The 21147-nt window shown below is 32.6% G+C and overlaps 2 protein-coding genes and 2 pseudogenes across 2 annotated transcripts; 3 read left to right on the top strand and 1 right to left on the bottom strand.

The window, feature by feature from the left end:
• LOC124939511 (G-type lectin S-receptor-like serine/threonine-protein kinase At2g19130) lies at nucleotides 1–2460 on the top strand. The gene has a single exon (XM_047479978.1). The coding sequence runs from the start codon at nucleotides 1–3 to the stop codon at nucleotides 2458–2460; it is 2460 nt and encodes an 819-aa protein (XP_047335934.1).
• Nucleotides 2461–7828: 5368 nt separating this feature from the next.
• Nucleotides 7829–10386, top strand: LOC124939510 (annotated as a pseudogene).
• Nucleotides 10387–11010: 624 nt separating this feature from the next.
• Nucleotides 11011–12792, bottom strand: LOC124939509 (annotated as a pseudogene).
• A 3020-nt stretch (nucleotides 12793–15812) lies between these two features.
• LOC124940587 (PHD finger-like domain-containing protein 5A) lies at nucleotides 15813–16236 on the top strand. Its single transcript, XM_047481113.1, has one exon. It carries the CDS (start codon nucleotides 15838–15840, stop codon nucleotides 16168–16170), a length of 333 nt encoding a protein of 110 aa, XP_047337069.1. The 5' UTR covers nucleotides 15813–15837; the 3' UTR covers nucleotides 16171–16236.
• The last annotated feature ends 4911 nt before the right edge of the window (nucleotides 16237–21147 follow it).

Below are 21147 nucleotides of genomic sequence, written 5' to 3'. Positions count from 1 at the left end.
ATGAAGAACAGTATTAGTGTCTTTTTCTTTGTCCTCATTTGCTTCTTCTTCTGTAGCCAACATGGGCTTTCTCATGGAGCTGCTGCTAACACCATCTCTGCAAATCAAACTCTTTCCGGAGATCAAACCATTGTGTCGGCAGGTGGGATCTTCGCACTTGGCTTCTTCAGACCAGGTAAAGACTCCAACAAAAACTACATAGGAATATGGTACAACAATCTCCCTGGAGGTACTGAAAATGTGGTTTGGGTAGCTAACAGAGATAACCCCATCTCCGATAGGTTTTCATCTCAACTCAGAATCTTAAACAACAATTTGGCACTTCTCAACGAATCTCAAACACCCATCTGGTCCACCAACATCTCATCATCTTCTTCATCGTCTCCGATTGAAGCGACCCTAGGTGATGATGGCAATCTTGTGCTAAAAGACGTCTCAAATTCCACAATTTGGCAGAGCTTTGATTACCCAGCCCACACATGGTTGCCTGGTGCAAAACTTTCTTATAACAAACGCACTCAAACGCGCCAGATCGTCATTTCCTGGAAAAATTCGGAGGATCCTTCAACTGGGTTATTTTCGTTTGAACTTGATGGAATTAACAATCAATTTCTTATGAGACGGAATGAATCCGAGCAGTACTGGACTAGTGGCCCATGGAATGGTCAGTACTTCAGCTTGGTGCCAGAGATGAAGCTCGGCTTCCTCTTCAACTTCAGCTATGTTAGCAACGAGAACGAGAGTTACTTTTTGTTTAACGCTACAACCATTTCTCGAGCATATATGGATGTAACCGGGCAATTAAGGGTAGTCAGCTGGGTGGATGGAGTTCGATGGAATTTAATCATGAATCAGCCAACATCACAGTGTGAGGTTTATGCTATATGTGGAGGAAATGGAGCCTGCAATCAGATCACACAAAATTTTTGCAATTGCTTGGAGGGGTTCCATCCCAAGTCACAGGATGATTGGGATCTCAATGAATTTTCAGGTGGCTGTGTTAGGAAGTTCGATTTGAAATGCGGAAATATTAATAATAATAATAAACGTCAAGACGGGTTCAAGCTGTTCACCAACATGAGATTGCCTGGGAATTCAAAGTCTGTGCCCGACAAAAGGGATATTAAGACATGTGCTTCTTCCTGCCTAAATGACTGCTCGTGCTCTGCATATTCTTACGACAACAACTTATGTTTGGTTTGGAATGCAGAGTTGTGGAATCTAAAACAACTCGCTCCAAACGAGGGTAATGGCAATAGTATTTATATCAGACTTTCTGCTGATGAATTTGAAGAGTTTGCTAGTGGTTCCCCCGAAAAGACTATTGGGGTCGTTATAGGTTCGGTTGGTGCTCTAATTGTCTTGGGCATCGTTATCCTCCTTATACCGAGGAGGAAAAAGAGGTCGAATATGGAAGGTTTTTTGGTTTCTTTCATGTACCGGGACTTGCAACAGGCCACCAAAAACTTCTCGGAGAAACTAGGAGGTGGGGGGTTTGGTTCTGTTTTCAAAGGGAAGTTGCCTGATTCAACGTTGATCACGGTTAAGAGGCTCGACAGTATCAGACAAGGAGAGAAGCAATTCCGGACGGAAGTGAGCACGATTGGCAACGTTCAACATGTTAACCTTGTACGTCTTCGCGGGTTCTGCTCCCAAGGAAACAAGAAGTTGCTCGTTTATGAGTACATGCAAAACGGCTCTTTGGATTCCATTCTTTTTCACCAAAATGATTCAAAATCTATTTTGGACTGGAAAACCAGGTACCAAATTTCCATTGGAATAGCTCGGGGATTGGCTTACCTACACGAGAAGTGTCGCGACTGCATCGTCCACTGCGATATAAAACCCGAAAACATCCTTCTAGATTCCGGGTTCTGTCCCAAGGTGGCAGATTTCGGCCTGGCGAAGCTCATGGGTCGAGATTTCAGCCGGGTGCTGACGAGTATGAGAGGTACAATAGGGTATCTTGCTCCGGAATGGATATCGGGAGTAGCTATAACGGCAAAAGCGGATGTTTATAGCTACGGGCTGATGCTATTCGAGTTGATATCAGGACGAAGGAACTCTGGAGATGGGAGAATGAAGTACTTCCCCATTTCGGCTGCCAATTTGGCCGTTGAAGGGGGAGATATTATGAGTCTATTGGATGCTAGACTGGATAGGGAAAGTGCCGAACCTGAGGAGGTGATGAGAGTTTGTAGGGTGGCTTGCTGGTGCATACAAGACTTGGAAGGGAATAGGCCTACAATGGGTCAAGTGGTTCAGGTCCTTGATGGGGTTATAGACGTGGAACAGTATCCGGTTCCACGGGCTCTCCAAATCATTGTTGATCAGGACGATGAAAGCTTAGTTTTATTTGAAGAATTATCTTCTTCTTCTTCAAACAAAACCACACAAGCCCATGACACTTCTTCTGGCCATTCTCATACCAAGAGCATTTCTTCATCCAAAGGTAATTAAGTTTATTTGTCTAGGGTTTGATTAAGTTTGAATAAATAGACCACTAATTAATTATATTCCTATGTACTACCATATTTTCTAGTTAAATATTACTACAACGGTTTTGTATTTTTTTTTACTGGGGTCTGTTTGTTTAATGATAAAGTATTTTACCAAATTGATTGCAATTCACAAATCTTTCACTTTTTTCATTTGCAAAAAGAGAGCATGCTATTTGGCAGTTTTGTTTTTGTGAATTTTTTTTTGTTTTGAAAAGTCATATAGTCTATCAAAAAATAATTGGTATGATACTTCAATTATTTAGGTTGTCATATTAGTCGTATCAATCTAAATTTCTCAACAATTACTTAAAAATTCGGACATCACTCAATTAATCTCAGTGATACTCTATAAAAGACTTCAAATACTAGTCACTCATCGACAATGCAAAAAAAAGTTAGTTGTCGATTTAACATTTTCGTGACACATATATAATGAATAACGATGGATCCAAATAACAAGATATTGAATAAAATCTTTAACTGTTTATCCCAACAAAATTATATATTTTTGTTAGTCATATATATATATATAATATGAGAAAATTAGATTTTAACTGTTTATCCCAACAAAATTATATATTTTTGTTAGTCATATATATATATAATATGAGAAAATTACAACTATGACAAGTAGATTATTCTATTTTATTTTATTTTATTTTATTTTATTTGTAGGACGCTATTATTTTATTTTGTTAATTATTTAATTTTATAATTATTTATACTTTAGGATTTAACTCAAAATTATTGGAAATTCGTTCTCTTGTAGTAGAGCTATAAAATGTATGTAGTTTCATATCATTACCTTTTGGAGATGGTGCAACTTAATTTGGAAAATAAATTTGCAGTAAAAATCTTCCTACTAAAAATTCCTCACTGCAAACTTGATAATTAAATGTTGCTAGTTATATATTTCATTATTTGTTAAATTAAGAAAATTCATGGATGTAAACGAATAAAAATATAAATAAAATAAATTTGAATAAAAAAAATAATAATATATATTCAATAGTTAAAATTCTTAATAAATCACGAATAATATATTAAAATAAAAAATAGAACACTCTCATTCCATGTTTTATTCATTTCGGTAAAATAATTTATCTTCTCACATATCTAATCACATATTTTTTTACGAATAAACTTCTCATCTCGTACTTTACACTTTCATTTTAGTCAATCAAATATTTAATTCATAGTTTTAACATTTAACATTGTGACCTCACACTTTGGTCAATTAAATATTTAATTCATATTTGTACTTGTTTTTGTTAGTTTGCAAGTTCGAAACATACATATAACATTTTTAATTTTATTTTTAACTGTTTTGAGTTTATGGGCGGGTCAACCCACAATTCGACTCAAATATCCATTTACTCTCACATATATATCCAAATTAACCACAACTCTCGACCCGACACTCCGGACACTTTTAAAATTAAGCATCGTATATATATATATTAGTTAGTTAAAAAATTGAACTTATATTGTTAAAATGTCTTGCGTTAATTAAATTTGGTGTTGAATTTAAAATATAAAATATTATTAGATTAGTTGGTTAAAGAGTTGTAATTGTTTTGTTAGGTTGCAAGTTCGAAACATACCTATAATATATATATATATATGAGGAGTGATAGGGGAGGGAATTTGAGGGAGGAAATAGGAGAGGGAATGACTTAACATCACCTCATTGGTTGAAAAAAGGGTAAAATATGAGGAAAGAGAGAAGAGAGAGAAATTATTTAATTTTTTTAACCAATCATATTGCCAGACACGTCATTCCCTCTCTTATCCCCTCTCCAAATCATATATATATATATATATATATATATATATATATATCATAGATAATTTGAATTGTGGCTATATTTAGAATGAACCATTTAATAAATTTAACCATTTTGGTAAGGTTAATTTACTTTCATTCATTATAAAGTTTATGATGCAGAATTGTGAGTTTGAGTTTAACAGACCATTTTTTAAAATAATTGAGTTTTAAAAAAGTATTATTTGGTTATCATCAACAATTCAATATCAATCATGCTTAAAGTTATAAACAAAAGTAATTTGTAACGTTTTGGATCTAAAGTAAAATGTGATTGAACTTTATTTATTTAATGAAACACATATGTGAAAAGTTGTCAATTTTTCTAATTGTGCTACTGAATTTATTTTTTCAAATGTAATTTTCTTTTATTGTAACAAGGTAAATATTTGATTGTTATTTTTCATCATGAAATATTAGACAAATATTAGCTTTGATATACAAAATTAATTATAAAATCAAAAATATAATCTTTAAATTGAAAATGTTTGATTATACTTCAAAAAAAGTTTAAAATTAAAATATATATATATATATATATTGATATAATTTTTCATAAATTAAAAAATAAAAATAAAAACATTAATATTTTATTTCAATCACAGTGTATTAGAAATAGTTATTTCAGTTGATTATTGATAAATTCAAGTACTTGTCCCAAATTGGTTTAATTTATTAAATTTATTAAATATTATTTTGTATTTTAATTTTTTTAAAGATAAAGTAAGGGCTTGTTTGAATTGGGGTTATTTGAATAATTGGGAGAGAAAAAAAAATAATCGATGATGATTTTAAAACAGTGATTATTTGTTTTTAGTAAACAAAACTTAAATATATTAATATATATATATAAATAAATAAAATAATAATAATAATTTAAAATAAATTATATTTTAGTATTTTAATTAATAAATTTAATTTGATGAATGATAATAGAGTGAAATGATATTTTAATTGTTTAGATTATTTAAATAACCTAAATGGAACAAGTTTTAAGGGTATTTTAATATTTCCTTGATGAAATAACTAATTTGATAATGAGAAGGATAGTGATATGATAAAGAGAATTTATAATAAATCAGATAAAATTAAAAAAACAAAAATACGAGCTCCAAAGTATATATATACACTTAACTAAAACAACATTTTCAAATAAATGAGTAAAATAAAATAAGTTAAATATTGAATAATTTAGGATAAGTTTAACAAAAAAAAATTGCATTTAAACGGATTTAAATTATAATTTATTTTGAGAAGAATGTCAATTTTATTTATAAAGTTGGGATGAAGGTGTCAAATTCATTATTAAAGTTATAAAATTTTATCTGTGTATATAAATTTGAAAAAAAATGTCAAATTTATTCTTCTTAACATAATTATTTAATGCCGTTAAATTTCTATTGACATGGCAATATCATGTCATATTCACTTATTTTTTATAACCCAAATTTATAATTTCAAACATACTCGTAAAACAAAACAAAATAAAAAATTTTAACCATCTTCAAACTCTTTGTTCTTTCACCGTGCACTTCAGTTCTGAAACCAAATGGACGTTCCTGTGAAAGCTTTACCTTTCGACCAGGTTACAGCTTTTATTCGCTATTCTCTCATATCCTCTCAATCTCACAGCCAACATATGTATATTGTGCACCGCCTCCGGACAATCCTTCCATAATGACAGTCACCGGAATCGATCTCAACTACCAACATTGTCGGTTATCTACCGGACGAGCTTGAATTACTTACAGATATTAAATTCTTTAATATTAACTCCAATCGTTTCTGCGACCCTATTCCACACACGGTTCAAGAATATGAAACTTTTCTTTGAACTGGATCTGAGTAATAACCCTTTCGCCGGCAAATTCTCTCGAGTAGTTCTCTGATTACCATCTCTGAAGTTTGTGGATCTCTGGTTCATTGAATTCGAAAGTAGTGCTCCACGGGAGTTATTTAACAAGGATTTGGACGCTATTTCATCAATCACAATAGGTTTTAATTCGAATTGCTTGATAATTTCAGTAACTCGTAGGTTTCGTTATCGTTTTGGCTGATAATAAATTCAGTGATGTCTTCTGGCTATTATAGGCAATATGTCTAATTTGAATGAGATTATTTTCATGAACAAGGCTTAAGGTCTTGTATTCCATGGGAGATTGGGTTTTTGAAGAATTTGACTTTGTTTCATGTGAGCTTTAAATGAGCTAATGGATCCATTGTCGGAGATATCGACGAGATGGTAAGCTTGGAGCAAATTAATTAAGATGGATCGAGCTTAATTTGATCTGAATAATGAAGTTAGTTAAAATTTAATTAGTTGTTGTTAGCTAAATTTTAACTTAATTTGTTCAATTTTGATGAGAACCAGTAGAGTTTTGTGAAATTTGGAAGAGAGATAAGATTTAGGAGAGGGATAGGGTTTGAAATGATAAATTTGAGTTATAAAAATAATTACGTAAAAAAATAAGTGAATATGACATGGACACGTCAATACAAATTTAACGGCGTTAAATAATTCTGTTAAGAAGAATAAATTTGACACTTTTTGTCAAGTTTATATAAATAGATAAAATTTTACAACTTTAACCATAAATTTGACACCTTCATCTAACTTCATAAATAAAATTGACATTTTTCCCAATTTATTTTGCAAAATTACTATAACAAATTAATATGTAACGTTTATTACCGCATAGTCTTAAGCCTTTTTTGGTTAGGGTTATCTATCTATCTATCTATATCTATCTATATATATATATAATGATGCTTAATTTTGAAAGTTTCAGGATTGCCGGGTCGAGAGTTGTGGTTAATTTGGATATATATGTGAGAGTAAATGAATACTTGGGTCGGATTCTGGGTTGACCCGCCAAAAAATTTAAAACGGTTAAAAATAAAATTAAAAATGCTATAGGTATGTTTCAAACTCGCAACCTAACAAAAACAAGTACAACTCTTTAACCAACTAGGCTAATAACACTTTATATTTGTAATTCAACACCAAATTTGATGAACGCGGGACGTTGTAACAATATATTTTTATCCGTGTGCATCGCACGAGGATCTTCCTAGTTATAATAATTTAGAGATAGTAAAAATAATATTTGGTGATGATTTGAGAAGATTATAATTTTTTTTGATATGTATATAAAAAAATTAAAATTAAAATAAATAATATTTAATATTTTGATGAATAAATTAATTGATTTAATATATAAGATTGATGTAAAAAAAAAAAAAAAAAAAAAAAGCCTTAATTAAAAATAACTGGTGTTTGGTGTTTAGAGTTGATGTGTTGGTTAAACATGTTTAATTGAAAGGACCCGCGGAAAAGTAAAGGCATGATGTTGTCTGTCTATTCACAGGTCTTGTTGACTTTCATTTAGCAGAAAAGCCGCCAAGAACAACACTCTTCAATTTCATGGCATAACAGAACAGAAGAATAGATTAAAATTTAAAACATCTTCCTTCTTCTCCGGAATCTCTGTCATTGCTGTATATGTACATGATGAGCATCATGAAGAATCAAAATAGCGTCTTTTTCTTTGTATCTCTCATGATGATCAGCTTCTCTTGGAGCAACAATCATCCGCTTTCCCATGGAGCTGCTGCTGCTAACACCATCTCTGCAAATCAACCGCTTTCCGGAGATCAAACCATTGTGTCGGCAGGTGGGATCTTCGCACTTGGCTTCTTCAGACCAGGTAAGGACTCCAACAAAAACTACATAGGAATATGGTACAACAATCTCTCTCCAGTTACTCAAACTGTGGTTTGGGTAGCAAACAGAGATAACCCATCTCAGATAGGTATTCATCTCAACTCAGAATCTTACACAACAATTTGGCGCTTCTCAACGAATCTCAAACACCCATCTGGTCCACCAACATCTCATCATCATCTCGAGTTGAAGCGATCCTAGGTGATGATGGTAATTTCGTGCTAAAGGACATGTCAAATTCGACAGTTTGGCAGAGCTTTGATTATCCAGTCCACACATGGTTGCCTGGTGCAAAGCTTTCATATAACAAACTCACTAAAATGCACCAGATCCTCACATCCTGGAAAAACTGGGACGATCCTTCTGATGGGTTATTTTCCCTTGAACTGGATGAAAAAAACAGTCAATTACTTAGTCGGTGGAATAGATCCAAGCAGTACTGGACTAGCTGCCCATGGGATGGGAAGATCTTCAGCTTGGTGCCGTAGATGAGGGCTGACTTCCTCTTCAACTTAAGCTATGTTAACAATGTGAACGAGAGTTACTTCATATTTAAGATGTATGATCCTAAAGGTATTTCTCGATTCTTTATGGATGTAGCGGGGCAAATCAGGGCAGTAAGTTAGGTGCCGGGTGTTGGATGGATTTTGTTCTGGAACCAGCCAAGAACACAGTGCGAGGTTTATACTTCATGTGGAGGAAATGGTGTCTGCAATCAAATGAAACTGCCAATCTGCAATTGCTTGAAGGGTTTCAAGCCCAAGTCAAACCATGATTGGGGTCTCAATGATTTTTCAGGTGGTTGTGTGAGGAAATCCGAATTGCAATGCGAAAAGGCCAATAAAGACGGATTCATGTTGTTCACCATCATGACATGGCCCGAGAATCCAAAGTATCTTTCCATTCAAATAGAGGACATGAAGGATTGTGCATCTATTTGTCTGAATGACTGCTCTTGCACTGCTTATTCTTACAACATTCATGACAGATGTTTGGTTTGGAATGCAGAGTTGTTCAATCTACAACAGCTCGATCAAAACGAGGGTAATGGCAAGAGTATTTATATCAGACTTGCTGCCGAAGAATTTGAAGAGTTTTCTAGTAGCAAGAGAAGTGCCAAAAAGACTATTGGTGTAGTTATAGGTTCAGTTGCTGCTATAGTTGTTTTGGGCATCGTTATCCTCCTTATATTGAGGAGGAAAAAGAGGTCGTTTGTGGAAGGTTTTTTGGTTGCTTTCATGTACCGGGACTTGCAACAGGCCACCAAAAACTTCTCGGAGAAACTAGGAGGTGGGGGGTTTGGTTCTGTTTTTAAAGGGAGGTTGCCTGATTCAACGTTGATCGCGGTTAAGAGGCTCGATCGACGATAGTATCAGTCAAGGAGAGAAGCAATTCCGGACGGAAGTGAGCACGATTGGGAACGTTCAACATGTTAACCTTGTCCGTCTTCTTGGGTTCTGCTCCCAAGGAATCAAGAAGTTGCTCGTTTACGAGTACATGCAATGCAAAACGGCTCCCTGGATTCCATTCTTTTCCGTCAAAACGATTCAAAACCTATTTTGGACTGAAAAACCAGGTACCAAATTGCCATTGGTATAGCTCGGGGCTTGGCTTACCTACACGAGGAGTGCCGCGACTGCATCCTCCACTGCGATATAAAACCCGAAAACATCCTTCTAGATGCCGGGTTCTGTCCCAAGGTGGCAGATTTCGGCCTGGCGAAACTCATGGGTCGAGATTTCAGCCGGGTGCTGACGAGTATGAGAGGTACAATAGGGTATCTTGCTCCGGAATGGATATCGGGAGTAGCTATAATGGCAAAAGCGGATGTTTATAGCTACGGGCCAGTTTGGCCGTAGAAGGGGGTGATGCTAGACTGGATAGGGAAAGTGCCGAACCTGAGGAGGTGATGAGAGTTTGTAGGGTGGCTTGCTGGTGCATACAAGACTGGGAAGGGCATAGGCCTACAATGGGTCAAGTGGTTCAGGTCCTTGAAGGGGTTATAGACGTGGAACAGTCTCCGGTTCCACGGGTTCTCCAAAACATGGTTGAAGACGATGGAAGCTTAGTTTTCATCGAAAAAATATCTTCTTCGTCCACTTCAAATAAAACCTCACAGACTCAAAGCATTCCTTTATCCGCGAGTTTGTTACATAATTATAAACCCTAAACCCTAAACGGGACATAAAATAAACACTTACAAGTATTTCTCTCTAAAACTTTGAATTCTTGCTATTTTTAAATGGCAGAATATTGATGTTATTGATATTGGGAAGATCCATTTCTCGTCTAGGGAAGTTAGGGTTGTGAGAAAGAGTAGAAAGACAGAGTATTGATGTTATTGATATTGGAAAGATCCATTTCCTTGTTTGTGGATGTTTGAGATGAAAATAGTAGCTTTTCAATCTCTTCATTAATGGGTGTTTAAAGAATGAAAATGGATTCAGTGAGAATGAACTAACTGAATGAATTAATTTGTATTATTTCTTTGTTCTTGAGCATCCTTATCCATAACCTGTTTTTTTTGTTATGGTCATGATCATGAAAACAACTTTATGACCAAGATTTCTGGTCATTATGCTTATCCATGACCAACCAAATTTTAATCATAAATTAAAAAATATTATTTTTATTTTTAAATTAAATAAATAATAAATAATTTTTAAATATAATAATAATATTGAATTTCTAATTTTTATACATAATAATGTTTTTAATTTTTAAAAATAATAATTAATTTTTAAATTAAAAATAATAATTAATTTTTAAATGATAATAAACACGAAATGAAAATATATTGTTAACATAGCGAAAATTACAAACTAAATATAGTAGAAATTAAAACAGACGGCGATAATTAAGAGAACAACACCAACAACCATATTTCACATATCAGTCGCTCCATATAATTGTCATATATTTTCGACTAAGTCCGATTTTGGTAGCAGATGCGTGTTTTTATCTGCAACATCGTCCTTGTTGGCCAAATACGTATTGATATCCACAATACGTTCACTCGAGAACTCAAAATCACCATCTTGTTCAACATACAGCCTACTTAACTTCTTCCTTCTGCCGGTCTTACTTGCACGCCTCTACGGTTTGTTTGCAGAATTATCTTCTATGAATTCCTGCGGGTTATCATAACCATCATATGTGTCTCTTTCATCTTCAACTATCATGTTGTGCATAATGATACAAGCCATCATGATTTTGCTAATAACGTCTCGATTCCATGCGAGTGATGACTTACGAATTATTGCAAATCGAGCTTGAAGCACCCCAAATGCACGCTCAACGTCTTTTCTAGCAGCCTCTTGGTGTTTTGTAAACAATTTTTCTTTTGGTGTATAGGGAAGGGTTATTGACTGGATGAATGTAGCCCATTGTGGATAGATACCATCTGTGAGATAATATACCTTATCATAATGATTACCATTCACCACAAAGTTGGAATCTGGTATTCGACCTTCCAGAACATCATTGAACACCGGTGATCTACGAAGGACGTTAATGTCGTTATATGATCCTAGCATGCCAAAAAAAGCATGCCAAATCCACAAATCTTCAGATGCAACCGCTTCTAATATTAGTGTTGTCTTCCCACTTCGACCTTGATATTGGCCTTTCCAAGCAGTCGGGCAATTTTTCCATTCCTAGTGCATGCAATAATACTCCCAATCATGCCTGGAAATCCACGCCGCTCCCCTTTGTGCAATAGTTCTTCTAAATCCAATCGAGTAGGCCTGCGTAATTACTGCCTTCCAAAGGTGTCAATGACAGCTTCAGTGAATTTCTGAAGAGAAATTATTGTCGTGCTTTCGCTCATTCTTAAATATTCATCGACACTATCCGCGCATGTGCCATACGCTAGCATCCGCATTGCTGCCGTGCATTTCTGCAAAGATGACATACCCAACCGACCTATGGCATCTTTGTTTTGATGGAAGAATTCATCATGCGCCTTAGCTGCATTCACTAGTCGAAGAAATAAGTTTTTGCACATTCTAAACCTTCGTCGAAACATATAATCTGGATAGGTCGGATTTTCTCCAAAGTAGTCCTTCATGAGGGATCTGTGACCAACTTCTCGTTCTCGTTCATAGTACTTTCTTCCCTTACTACGATTTCGGATGTGTTTTGTGGATAATTTTTCGGCACATATTCATGGACAGTATAATTCACCGCTTCATCAATCAATTCGTTGACTTCATCGTCATCCGAAGAACTTGGTGGAGGGGATGAAGAATAACAATAGTACATTGATGTATTAGCGGATGAAAAAGAGTAGTTTTCATATTGTGACATATTTTCGTGAGAGTAGTTTTCATATTGTGACATGTTTTCCTCTTTCCGCTACCACTAGAAGGCTGTTCACTTTCGGTGTTTTTTTCTCTAGGATTGACTAGTTCTTCCCATTTGTTGAAATTCCGCAATAGACGCCACGCATGATCAAAATCCCAAGAACCATGCTAGTGTTCATATATCTTTATAGCGTTTTTTAGCACATCACCCTCATTCTGACCACTACTCATTCTCTTAGTCGCAACATCATATGCAGGAACCCACTTGGTCACTACTGTAGCAATTCTTCTCCACCGACTTCGAAGCATGTTCCAATTTTGTACGTGGATTTCGTACGGTCGTTGTCTCTGAGCCTCCTCAAACGACTTCTGCACCTTACTCCACAGTTGGGTAGCCTTTTGGTTAGTCGATGCAATAGCATCAGTGTTGTGTTTCATGAACGAAGCGATGAACACTTCATCTTCCGTTTTCTCTAATGCAATTTTTTCCTTACCGGTAGCTTTTTTGCCCGTGTTTTTTTTTCACTGCAGCTTTCTTTCCTCGGCCAACACCAACGTCAGAGGCATCGTCTTTTACGTCATATTGGTCGTACGAATTTTGTGTCTCCGGGACTATGGTGTATGACTAGAAATAGCTATCTTCGGAATTCTGGTAATTTTGTGGGTAGGTATCGAAATTTTGTTGGGAGTTTTGATAGAAGTTTTGGGACGAATTCTGAGATATACCGTAATTATCTCCCAACGACATCATATTTTTCCACCCGGTTGGATTATTACGCTTGAACTGTCGAAAACTTTCATATTCGGGATCAAAATCAGCGGAAGTGTTTGGATTATTGTTGTAGTTATCCATAATAATTTAGTATTAATTATGGATAATTGTAAATAAAGGAGGATAATTAGTAAAAATGGAGAAAATGGTGATTTTTTTGTGTTCCGAAATATAGTAAGAGTGGTCTCTAGTTATAGATCTCGAAAAATTATGAATTTTGATATAATTTTTTTTTAAAAATTATAAATAATATTAAAATCGAGTTTTAAAGATAAGAGATAAAGAAAATCTGGGTAACCAATCAGATGCTGACAAATTGCAGCATTTGATTAGATGACCTTAGTTGTGATTTTTGTCATAATTTGACAAAAACAAAGATCCAATGACATGGTTTTGGTTTTGGTCATGGATATTTGGTCATGATAAATTGACATGATCATCCATGACCAACATCATGACCCATTATTTGGTCATGGATAAGGATGGTCTCAGTCAATCAATCTTCTTTCTTTAATCCGAACCAGAGAGCTTTCTCTCTCTAGTAGATGGAGTGTAGGTGACAAGTGGAGTGAGAATGGTGAAAAATGTATTAGAATAATATTTATTAAATGAAATGGGAGAGATTTTAGATCAGTACTAAAAATATTATAAGGATCTTTATGCAGATAGATTGAATGAAATAGAAGAGGGGTGGAACAGTTTGGTGAGGGAGAAGAAGATGAGAAGAAGAATTACAAAGATATTATTTTTTATTTTTATTTAAAGATATAGGTTCATTTGAAAATAATGATTTGATTATAAAGTTAATATATTTATATAATGACGTGGATATGACATGGCAGGAACAACTGGAAAGAATTTTAACACCGTTAACGATTCCTGTTAAGTTCAATAAATTTGACATTTTTTAACAAGTTTGTATACATAAATAAAATTTTACAAGTTAATAAATAAATTTGACACCTTCATCCAACTTTATAAATAAAATTGACATTCTTCCCTATTTTCAATATCTTCTATTTTGGTTTCCATTATTGTTAGTAAAATAAAATAAATCTCCTTTTTTTAATAGAAAATGATAAAAAGAATACCGAAAATTATAGGAAAATTTGATGAAATGGCCCTCATAATAGGCTTAATTCCAAAAAAGGTCCACCTTTGATAAAGTTTGCAAAAAGGGCCTTTTTGCCCTGTGAAATGACCGTAATGCCCCGATAACCTATTTATTGCTGATATGCGAGAATTACATATGCGAGAATCATGTAATTCTCGCACATCACCATGCGAGCATTACATGATTCTCGTATATGTGATTCTCGCACATCAACATGCGAGCATTACACGATTTTCGTACTTCGTGAAATGCTCGCACATCTGAGTATATATTGAGATTCAGACATTTGTAAAATATATGAAAACGGCTAGGGTTTCATATCGATCTACAATAGGCTACGAAAGAAGTCGATTGAAGAATCTCTGCGACAGCGATTTTACAAGGAATATAAAGAGAGAAATGAAACTTATGGTAGGAACGGTAGTTTCAAACAAAATGCAGAAATCGGTAGTGGTGGCTGTCTATAGCTCATTTTTTTCATTGTTTTCAGATTGATTTCTAAATCTAATAGTATCTATTAGAATCATTGTCACGACAGTTTAAAAGGAGTAGTATTTCTAACTATGAAAAATCATGTCTTTATTTCTCTGTCTTATAAAAACTAGTGTGATCACCGTCTTTCCTGTGGAGGAAGAAATGACTATCAGTTGTCTCGCTTTAAGTATACTATTATCTCTCTTTCTATTAACTACACTTTAGGTAATGAATAAACTGCCTGAGAGTTTCTCTTGTGTGATTCAGGTGCGGGACAAGAAGTTGGGAAGAGGTGTGTGGTGGTGTCCATTAATGACAGGAGGATCATGTTTGACTGTGGCATGCATGTGGGTCATCTCGATCACAGTTGTTATCCTGATTTTTCTCTCATCTCCAAGTCTGGCGATTTTGATAGTGCTTTGACCTGTATTATCATCACCCATTTGTACTAACCATCTATTTTCTCCTTCAAATTTTATGTTGAATTGTTGACATGAAGACTAACATGTGCAACTACTTTTCAAATGATAATTTGCAATCATTTGGATCCGGTCAACATCTGATCTGCTCTTTTTATTTTCAATTTTTTGTGAACTTGTCTCTAATATAGTATCCTACAAAAGTTTTGGCTACACTCATGTTGGAGGATTATAGGAAAGTAATGGTTGAACGAATGGGAGAAGAAGAACAATTCAGTTTTGATCACATTCTAGAATGTATGAAAAAAGGTATTTGCCATTCCACTTAAATTGGGCAACAAGGTATTTGCCATTCCACTTAAATTGGACAATTCAGTTCTAATCATACTATGCAGGCCATAGTAATCAAAACTTTTCTTGTGAGCCTTTATTTTATGAGTCTATCTTAAGCCTCACTAGTAGTTAATTATATATACATTTATTTCATGACCATCCATCATTCTCATTGGAAACTCTTGTCTGAATCTAGATCTGTATTTGACTAAGAAACCATCAATGAAATACTGGTTACAGGTCTAGATAACCTTTGGTATGAAATTTATTTTTCATTTAAAATTAGGTTTCCATGAAATGAGTTTAGTTAAACTAATGTAGTTATTGGTTGATCAATTTCAGAATAGCATAAATTTGGGAGGTGAAAAATAATGGCGAAGCATCATCCTGACTTGATAATGTGCAGGAAGCAACTTGGGATTGCAATTGGAAGACTTTGCGAGAAATGTGATGGAAAATGTGTAATTTGTGACTCCTACGTTAGGCCTTGCACCCTTGTAAGGGTATGCGATGAATGCAACTACGGATCTTTTCAGGGGCGTTGTGTCATATGTGGAGGAGTTGGGATTTCATATGCCTATTACTGCAAAAATGCACCCAACATGAGAAATATAGAGATGATTGTCAAAAAAATTGTTAACTTGGGAAGTGCTAAAACTGATCTGTTTTACGAACGCAAGAAGTATGGTTTCAAGAAGCGATGATTTTATTAATTTCACAATATTATTTTTTTTACTGTCTGAGATTGGTTGGCTGAATTTTTGTTATATTTGTAATATTTGTAGTCATTTTGAATGTTGAGTTGTGAAAAAATTATTCCTAACTTCAAAATTTTAACCTCTTTAACTAAATTCTGATGGATAGGTACATAAACACAATAATCTTTATAATACTTCACTAGAGTAGTTTTGTGAACATAAAAGTACATAATAGTTTATGATCATCTAAAGTTTAAATCATTTCTTTTCAAGATATCTTATGACATTAATTTGATATTAAAAAAGGTTTGTGAACACTCTGATTTGTAAAAATAAAAAAACTTAACTAACTTAAGAGGTTATCTCAACTTGAAAATCTGTTAGTCTTATATAGAATCATAAGATTTTAGGAGTTCGAAGTACACAACAAAGTTGACTTCCTTAAACAAAACACACAAGACAAACATAAGAAAATTGTGGAGCCTGGAAACCCGTGACCATAACAAAAATACAAAGCTTGTGGAAACAAGCGAAAACTTCCTCGTCGTTCTTGAATCCTTAAAATAATTGGAAAGACATATTTAGTTTGTTTTGTTTCCATTTAGGAAGACCATAAAAGGCTCTCATTAGCATTTGGAATTTCTCTTGGAACTCCTCATGGGACAAGTATGTCTGTTAAGCAAGCAAGCAACCAATCAATCAAAGTGACTTACTAATTATAATCAAATCATTGAATGGGAATTTGGAAGTTGGAATGATAGAATTAAAACTTAAAAAATCATTCATTTCGATTAGAATTATAATCAAAATAGGGCACAAAAATCAACTTTCCACATGCAACGATAGTTCAACAAATAGAAGGATTATGCTATCAACAACTCAAATGATAAGTGAAGTTCCAAATAGAGAATGAATCTCACCCCATCTTCTCCTATTTTAGGAGGCACTAACTCAAGAATTTTTTGTCCAGTCTCCTCCATAACACCTGATTCACAATGATAGTTTCCATTTTTATGCATCACGTCTTCACAGAATCAGAGGACCATACTTTGATAAGGCAGTTATATCTTCCACTAATCAAGTTACAAGTTTCAGCTTCCTACAGTAATTAACATTGAATTGTTAGCTATTGTTGAGTTCATTCACCCATCAGTTGGCTAAAGGTAAATTGATTAAACAACATGATAAAAAGGATTGAGGTTGCAAGAGGAACTATATTTCCTTATATCATTGGTTAATGATGAATTTTAATGCTCACAACAAAGTCAAGGGTCAAATGCCGTTATTCATGCTATGTAAGACAGTAAAAAACTACTTATTGTGTATCATTATGATTCAGTCAGCTTGTCAAAAAACAATTGCTGTCAAATGTCAAATTAAAATGCTTCTCCAATTCCATACGTCGGGAAAAAGAAAAACATGAAGAGTTAGGATTGAATAGAAAATAGTAATTCCAAAAAGTGATCAACAACTAAGCTCTCTAACAACTTCATAAAGCATTCTTTGTTTATGTAAACACAACGAATCTCAGCCATAGTATTAATGATCAATGTTTCTTTTGATAACATCTAACATGCTATAAACGTGTTTCTTTTTTTGTTAGATTTTTTTGGCTACGTAAGCAAATAAACTTTATAAATATTTTCCCTGTAAGTTTGTAAAGGATTGTAGTATATTCATATGAAAAAGTAGTTCAGTTGATTGAAAATACAGCATGAAAAGATATATCGTTGTCAAATAGATATATGTCGAAGTGAGCAATTTCACAATAATATCAGAGTTCGAAGAATAAGAATCTGTTACAGGAAGTTGAGAAATAAAGGCTTCGACAAAACCATTAACATGTAAACCTTACATGGATCCCAAAATCAATTACCATACAAACCAACCAACCATCAATTGAAGTTGGATTTCACTTGTCAATTACCTGACGCTGCATTTATTACTCATCTTTTTAATTATAGTCAAAACCATAACAAAGATCAGGTAAGAGAAAAAACTATAATATCCTTACGACCCACCAACAGGTATAGGTCGATAAATTTGATCTTTTTTCAGTATTTCAGCAACAATCCAATTCTTACGTTTGCTCAACGGCCTAGATTGATCTAATCTGACCTGAAATCACACCGATTTAGTTTTTTAAAACCCTAGCTATTGATTGATTCAAAATGAAATGAGATTGTGCGTGTATTTGAACTCACGTGATTGCCAATGTTATATTGATTCTGCTCGTCGTGAGCCATGAATTTAGATGTATGTAACGATTGTAGAGCTTGTGATGAAAGACAGCCACCACTACCGATTTCTGCATCTTGTTTGAAACCACCATTCCTACCACATGTTTTATTTCTCTCTTTCTATTCCTTCAGTCGTAGAGATTCTTCAATCGTCTTCGTAGCCTATTGTAGACCGATATGAAATCCTAGCCGTTTTCATATATTTTACAAATGTCTGAATTTCAATATATACACAGATGTGCGAGTATTACACGAAGTGCGAGAATCATGTAATGCTCGCACGTTGATGTGCGAGAATCACATATACGAGAATCATGTAATGCTCGCATGATGATGTGCGAGAATTACATGATTCTCGCATATGTAATTCACGCACATTAGTAATAAATGGGTTATCAGGGGCATTGCGGTCATTTCACAGGACATAAAGGCCCTTTTTGCCAACTTTATCAAATGTGGGCCTTTTTTGGAATTAGGTCTCTTATTTAGTTCAAACTTTTCGAGTCGAGCTCGAGCTCAAATTTATAAACTCGTTTGAGATAGTGTTCGGGTCGAGCTGATATATACTAAATCGAGTCCAGCTCGAGCTCAAATTGGTTCAAGCTCGACTCGGCTCATTTGCAGCCCTAATTCAACTTATACATTTATTTATTTATTTTTATTTAGGACTTTTGGATTATTATTTTTTTCTATTTTGGGAATAAAGTATTGGATTTACAAATTTGGATAAGTTTAGAGATGAACTTTACATATGTGCAAGCAAGTTGAGGTTTTATTTTAGTATGAAAATAGAAAAAATAATTTTTAAAAAATGGGACAAAAAATTTTGAAAAAACGAATCAAATATGTAGTCCGCAAACATACTTAACCATTTAATCAGGCGTAAAATTTACCGCTTCACGGGTCAGAAACTTAGGATTAGTATTCACCGACCCTAAGGACCTTAGATAAAATGATTTAATATGATAAGAAAAAGATTAAGATAGAATGTAGAGACTTAATTTAATATAAATCTATTTAATAATACATTTTTATAAATTTAATGAAAATATATTAAAAATAAAAAATTAAAATGTCCTAAATTTTAAAAATGAAATGTTACTTAAAAAAATATTAAAATCCATCTTGCACCTCTAAATTTAATCAAATATATATATATATATATATATATATATATATATATATATATATATATATATATATATATATATATATATATATATATATATATATATATATATATATATTTCTTGTTACAAGTATAAAAAAATTATTCTTTTTCTCTATAATCACAATCAATTGAATTTTTAATATGACAAAATTAATTTTAAATACATTAATTTCAAACATCATCTAGAAAATAAAAATATGATTCTATCTAAATTAATTATAAAATAAAAACTAAATTAAATATATATATTTATTGACCCTACTATTATATATAAAGTTTATTAAAAATATTATATTTTAAATTTTTACCATCTTCTTCTCTTTAATCACAATTCATTAGATTTTTAATGTTAAAAATTAATTAAAAAAAAACATATTTCAAGAAAATATAAATATGATATATTATATATATATATATTATGTTAATAAATTAATAATATAATATATAAATTAAAAATATATTAGTATTTATTTTAATTATTTTTTATTTAATATTATCAAATTATATAATTTAATATATTAAGTTTATTAATTAGTATATAAGAGTATAATAGTCTTAATTTTAAATATTATCAAATTAATTCAAATATTAAGTATTTAAATTTTAGATATTTTTATTTAATTAATTTAACTTTTTTCTAGATATTTAAATAATTAAGAGTGTTAAGTATTTAAATTTTAAGTTTTTATCAAAACACCAGCTAAAAATAGTTGAAAATATGTTGAGATGAAATTTCAAATGGTATAATTTTCATTAAATTTGGTGGGGCTATATATGTTTTCAATTGAAAAGGAAATCAGCCATTTGAGACCACAAAGTCATAACAATTGTGCTATCTTGACCCAGTTTGTGTTATTTGCATGTTACACAATGGACAAGATCTATTGTAATTCCACAAGCCCAATTCAGTGGTAGAAAAGTCTATTCATCTTTTTAATTAATTCAAACATCACCATAAATATATTACAAATAAGTTGAATTGTAGAATTTTGGAAAGGTTGATTGATTAGCTCAGTTAGTATAGTTAAACATTATGAATTTGAGCTTAATGACCATTTTAAATAATAATAATAATAATAATTGGGTTTTTCAAAATTAATAATATTTAGTTAACATCATCAACTCAATCACATGTTTCGAATTTCGAAACAAAAGTCATTTTTAACTATTTGAATGTAAAATGTGATTGAACTTTATTTAGTGAAAATATGTTTATCATTTTTTCTAATTGTATAGCTGATTTTTTGTTTGGATATATTATTTGAAATTTTATACTAATAATGTGATATAGTTACGTAAATAAGTTGGTTGAGTAATTTATCATCTATTAGTCTTTTGAATTATTAGTTGGTGGTAGAATTATTGGCGGTAAGGTTGTTATATTTGATGGTTGCTTTTAAAGCGCGTTCGATCTTGATTTTTTAGGAAATTTTTGGGATTATTTAAAAAAAATAATGTTTAATAAAAATATAAGTTATTTAATTTTTTATTAGTTTAATTATTAAAATAATATTTTATTAAATTTTAAATTTAATAAAATAAAATGAATGTGTTTTAGTATTTTAGTTGATG

This window comes from Impatiens glandulifera, chromosome 5, assembly GCF_907164915.1.
Source record: "Impatiens glandulifera chromosome 5, dImpGla2.1, whole genome shotgun sequence".
NCBI lineage: Eukaryota > Viridiplantae > Streptophyta > Magnoliopsida > Ericales > Balsaminaceae > Impatiens > Impatiens glandulifera.
The sequence above is the reverse complement of the archived record's forward strand: the minus strand, read 5'-3'. Positions and strand labels throughout refer to the sequence as shown.

Bases quoted from the DNA above. Each gene is read 5' to 3' on its own strand.
- LOC124940587 (XM_047481113.1), top strand. From the start codon at position 15,838: ATGGCGAAGCATCATCCTGACTTGATAATGTGCAGGAAGCAACTTGGG.
- LOC124939511 (XM_047479978.1), top strand. From the start codon at position 1: ATGAAGAACAGTATTAGTGTCTTTTTCTTTGTCCTCATTTGCTTCTTC.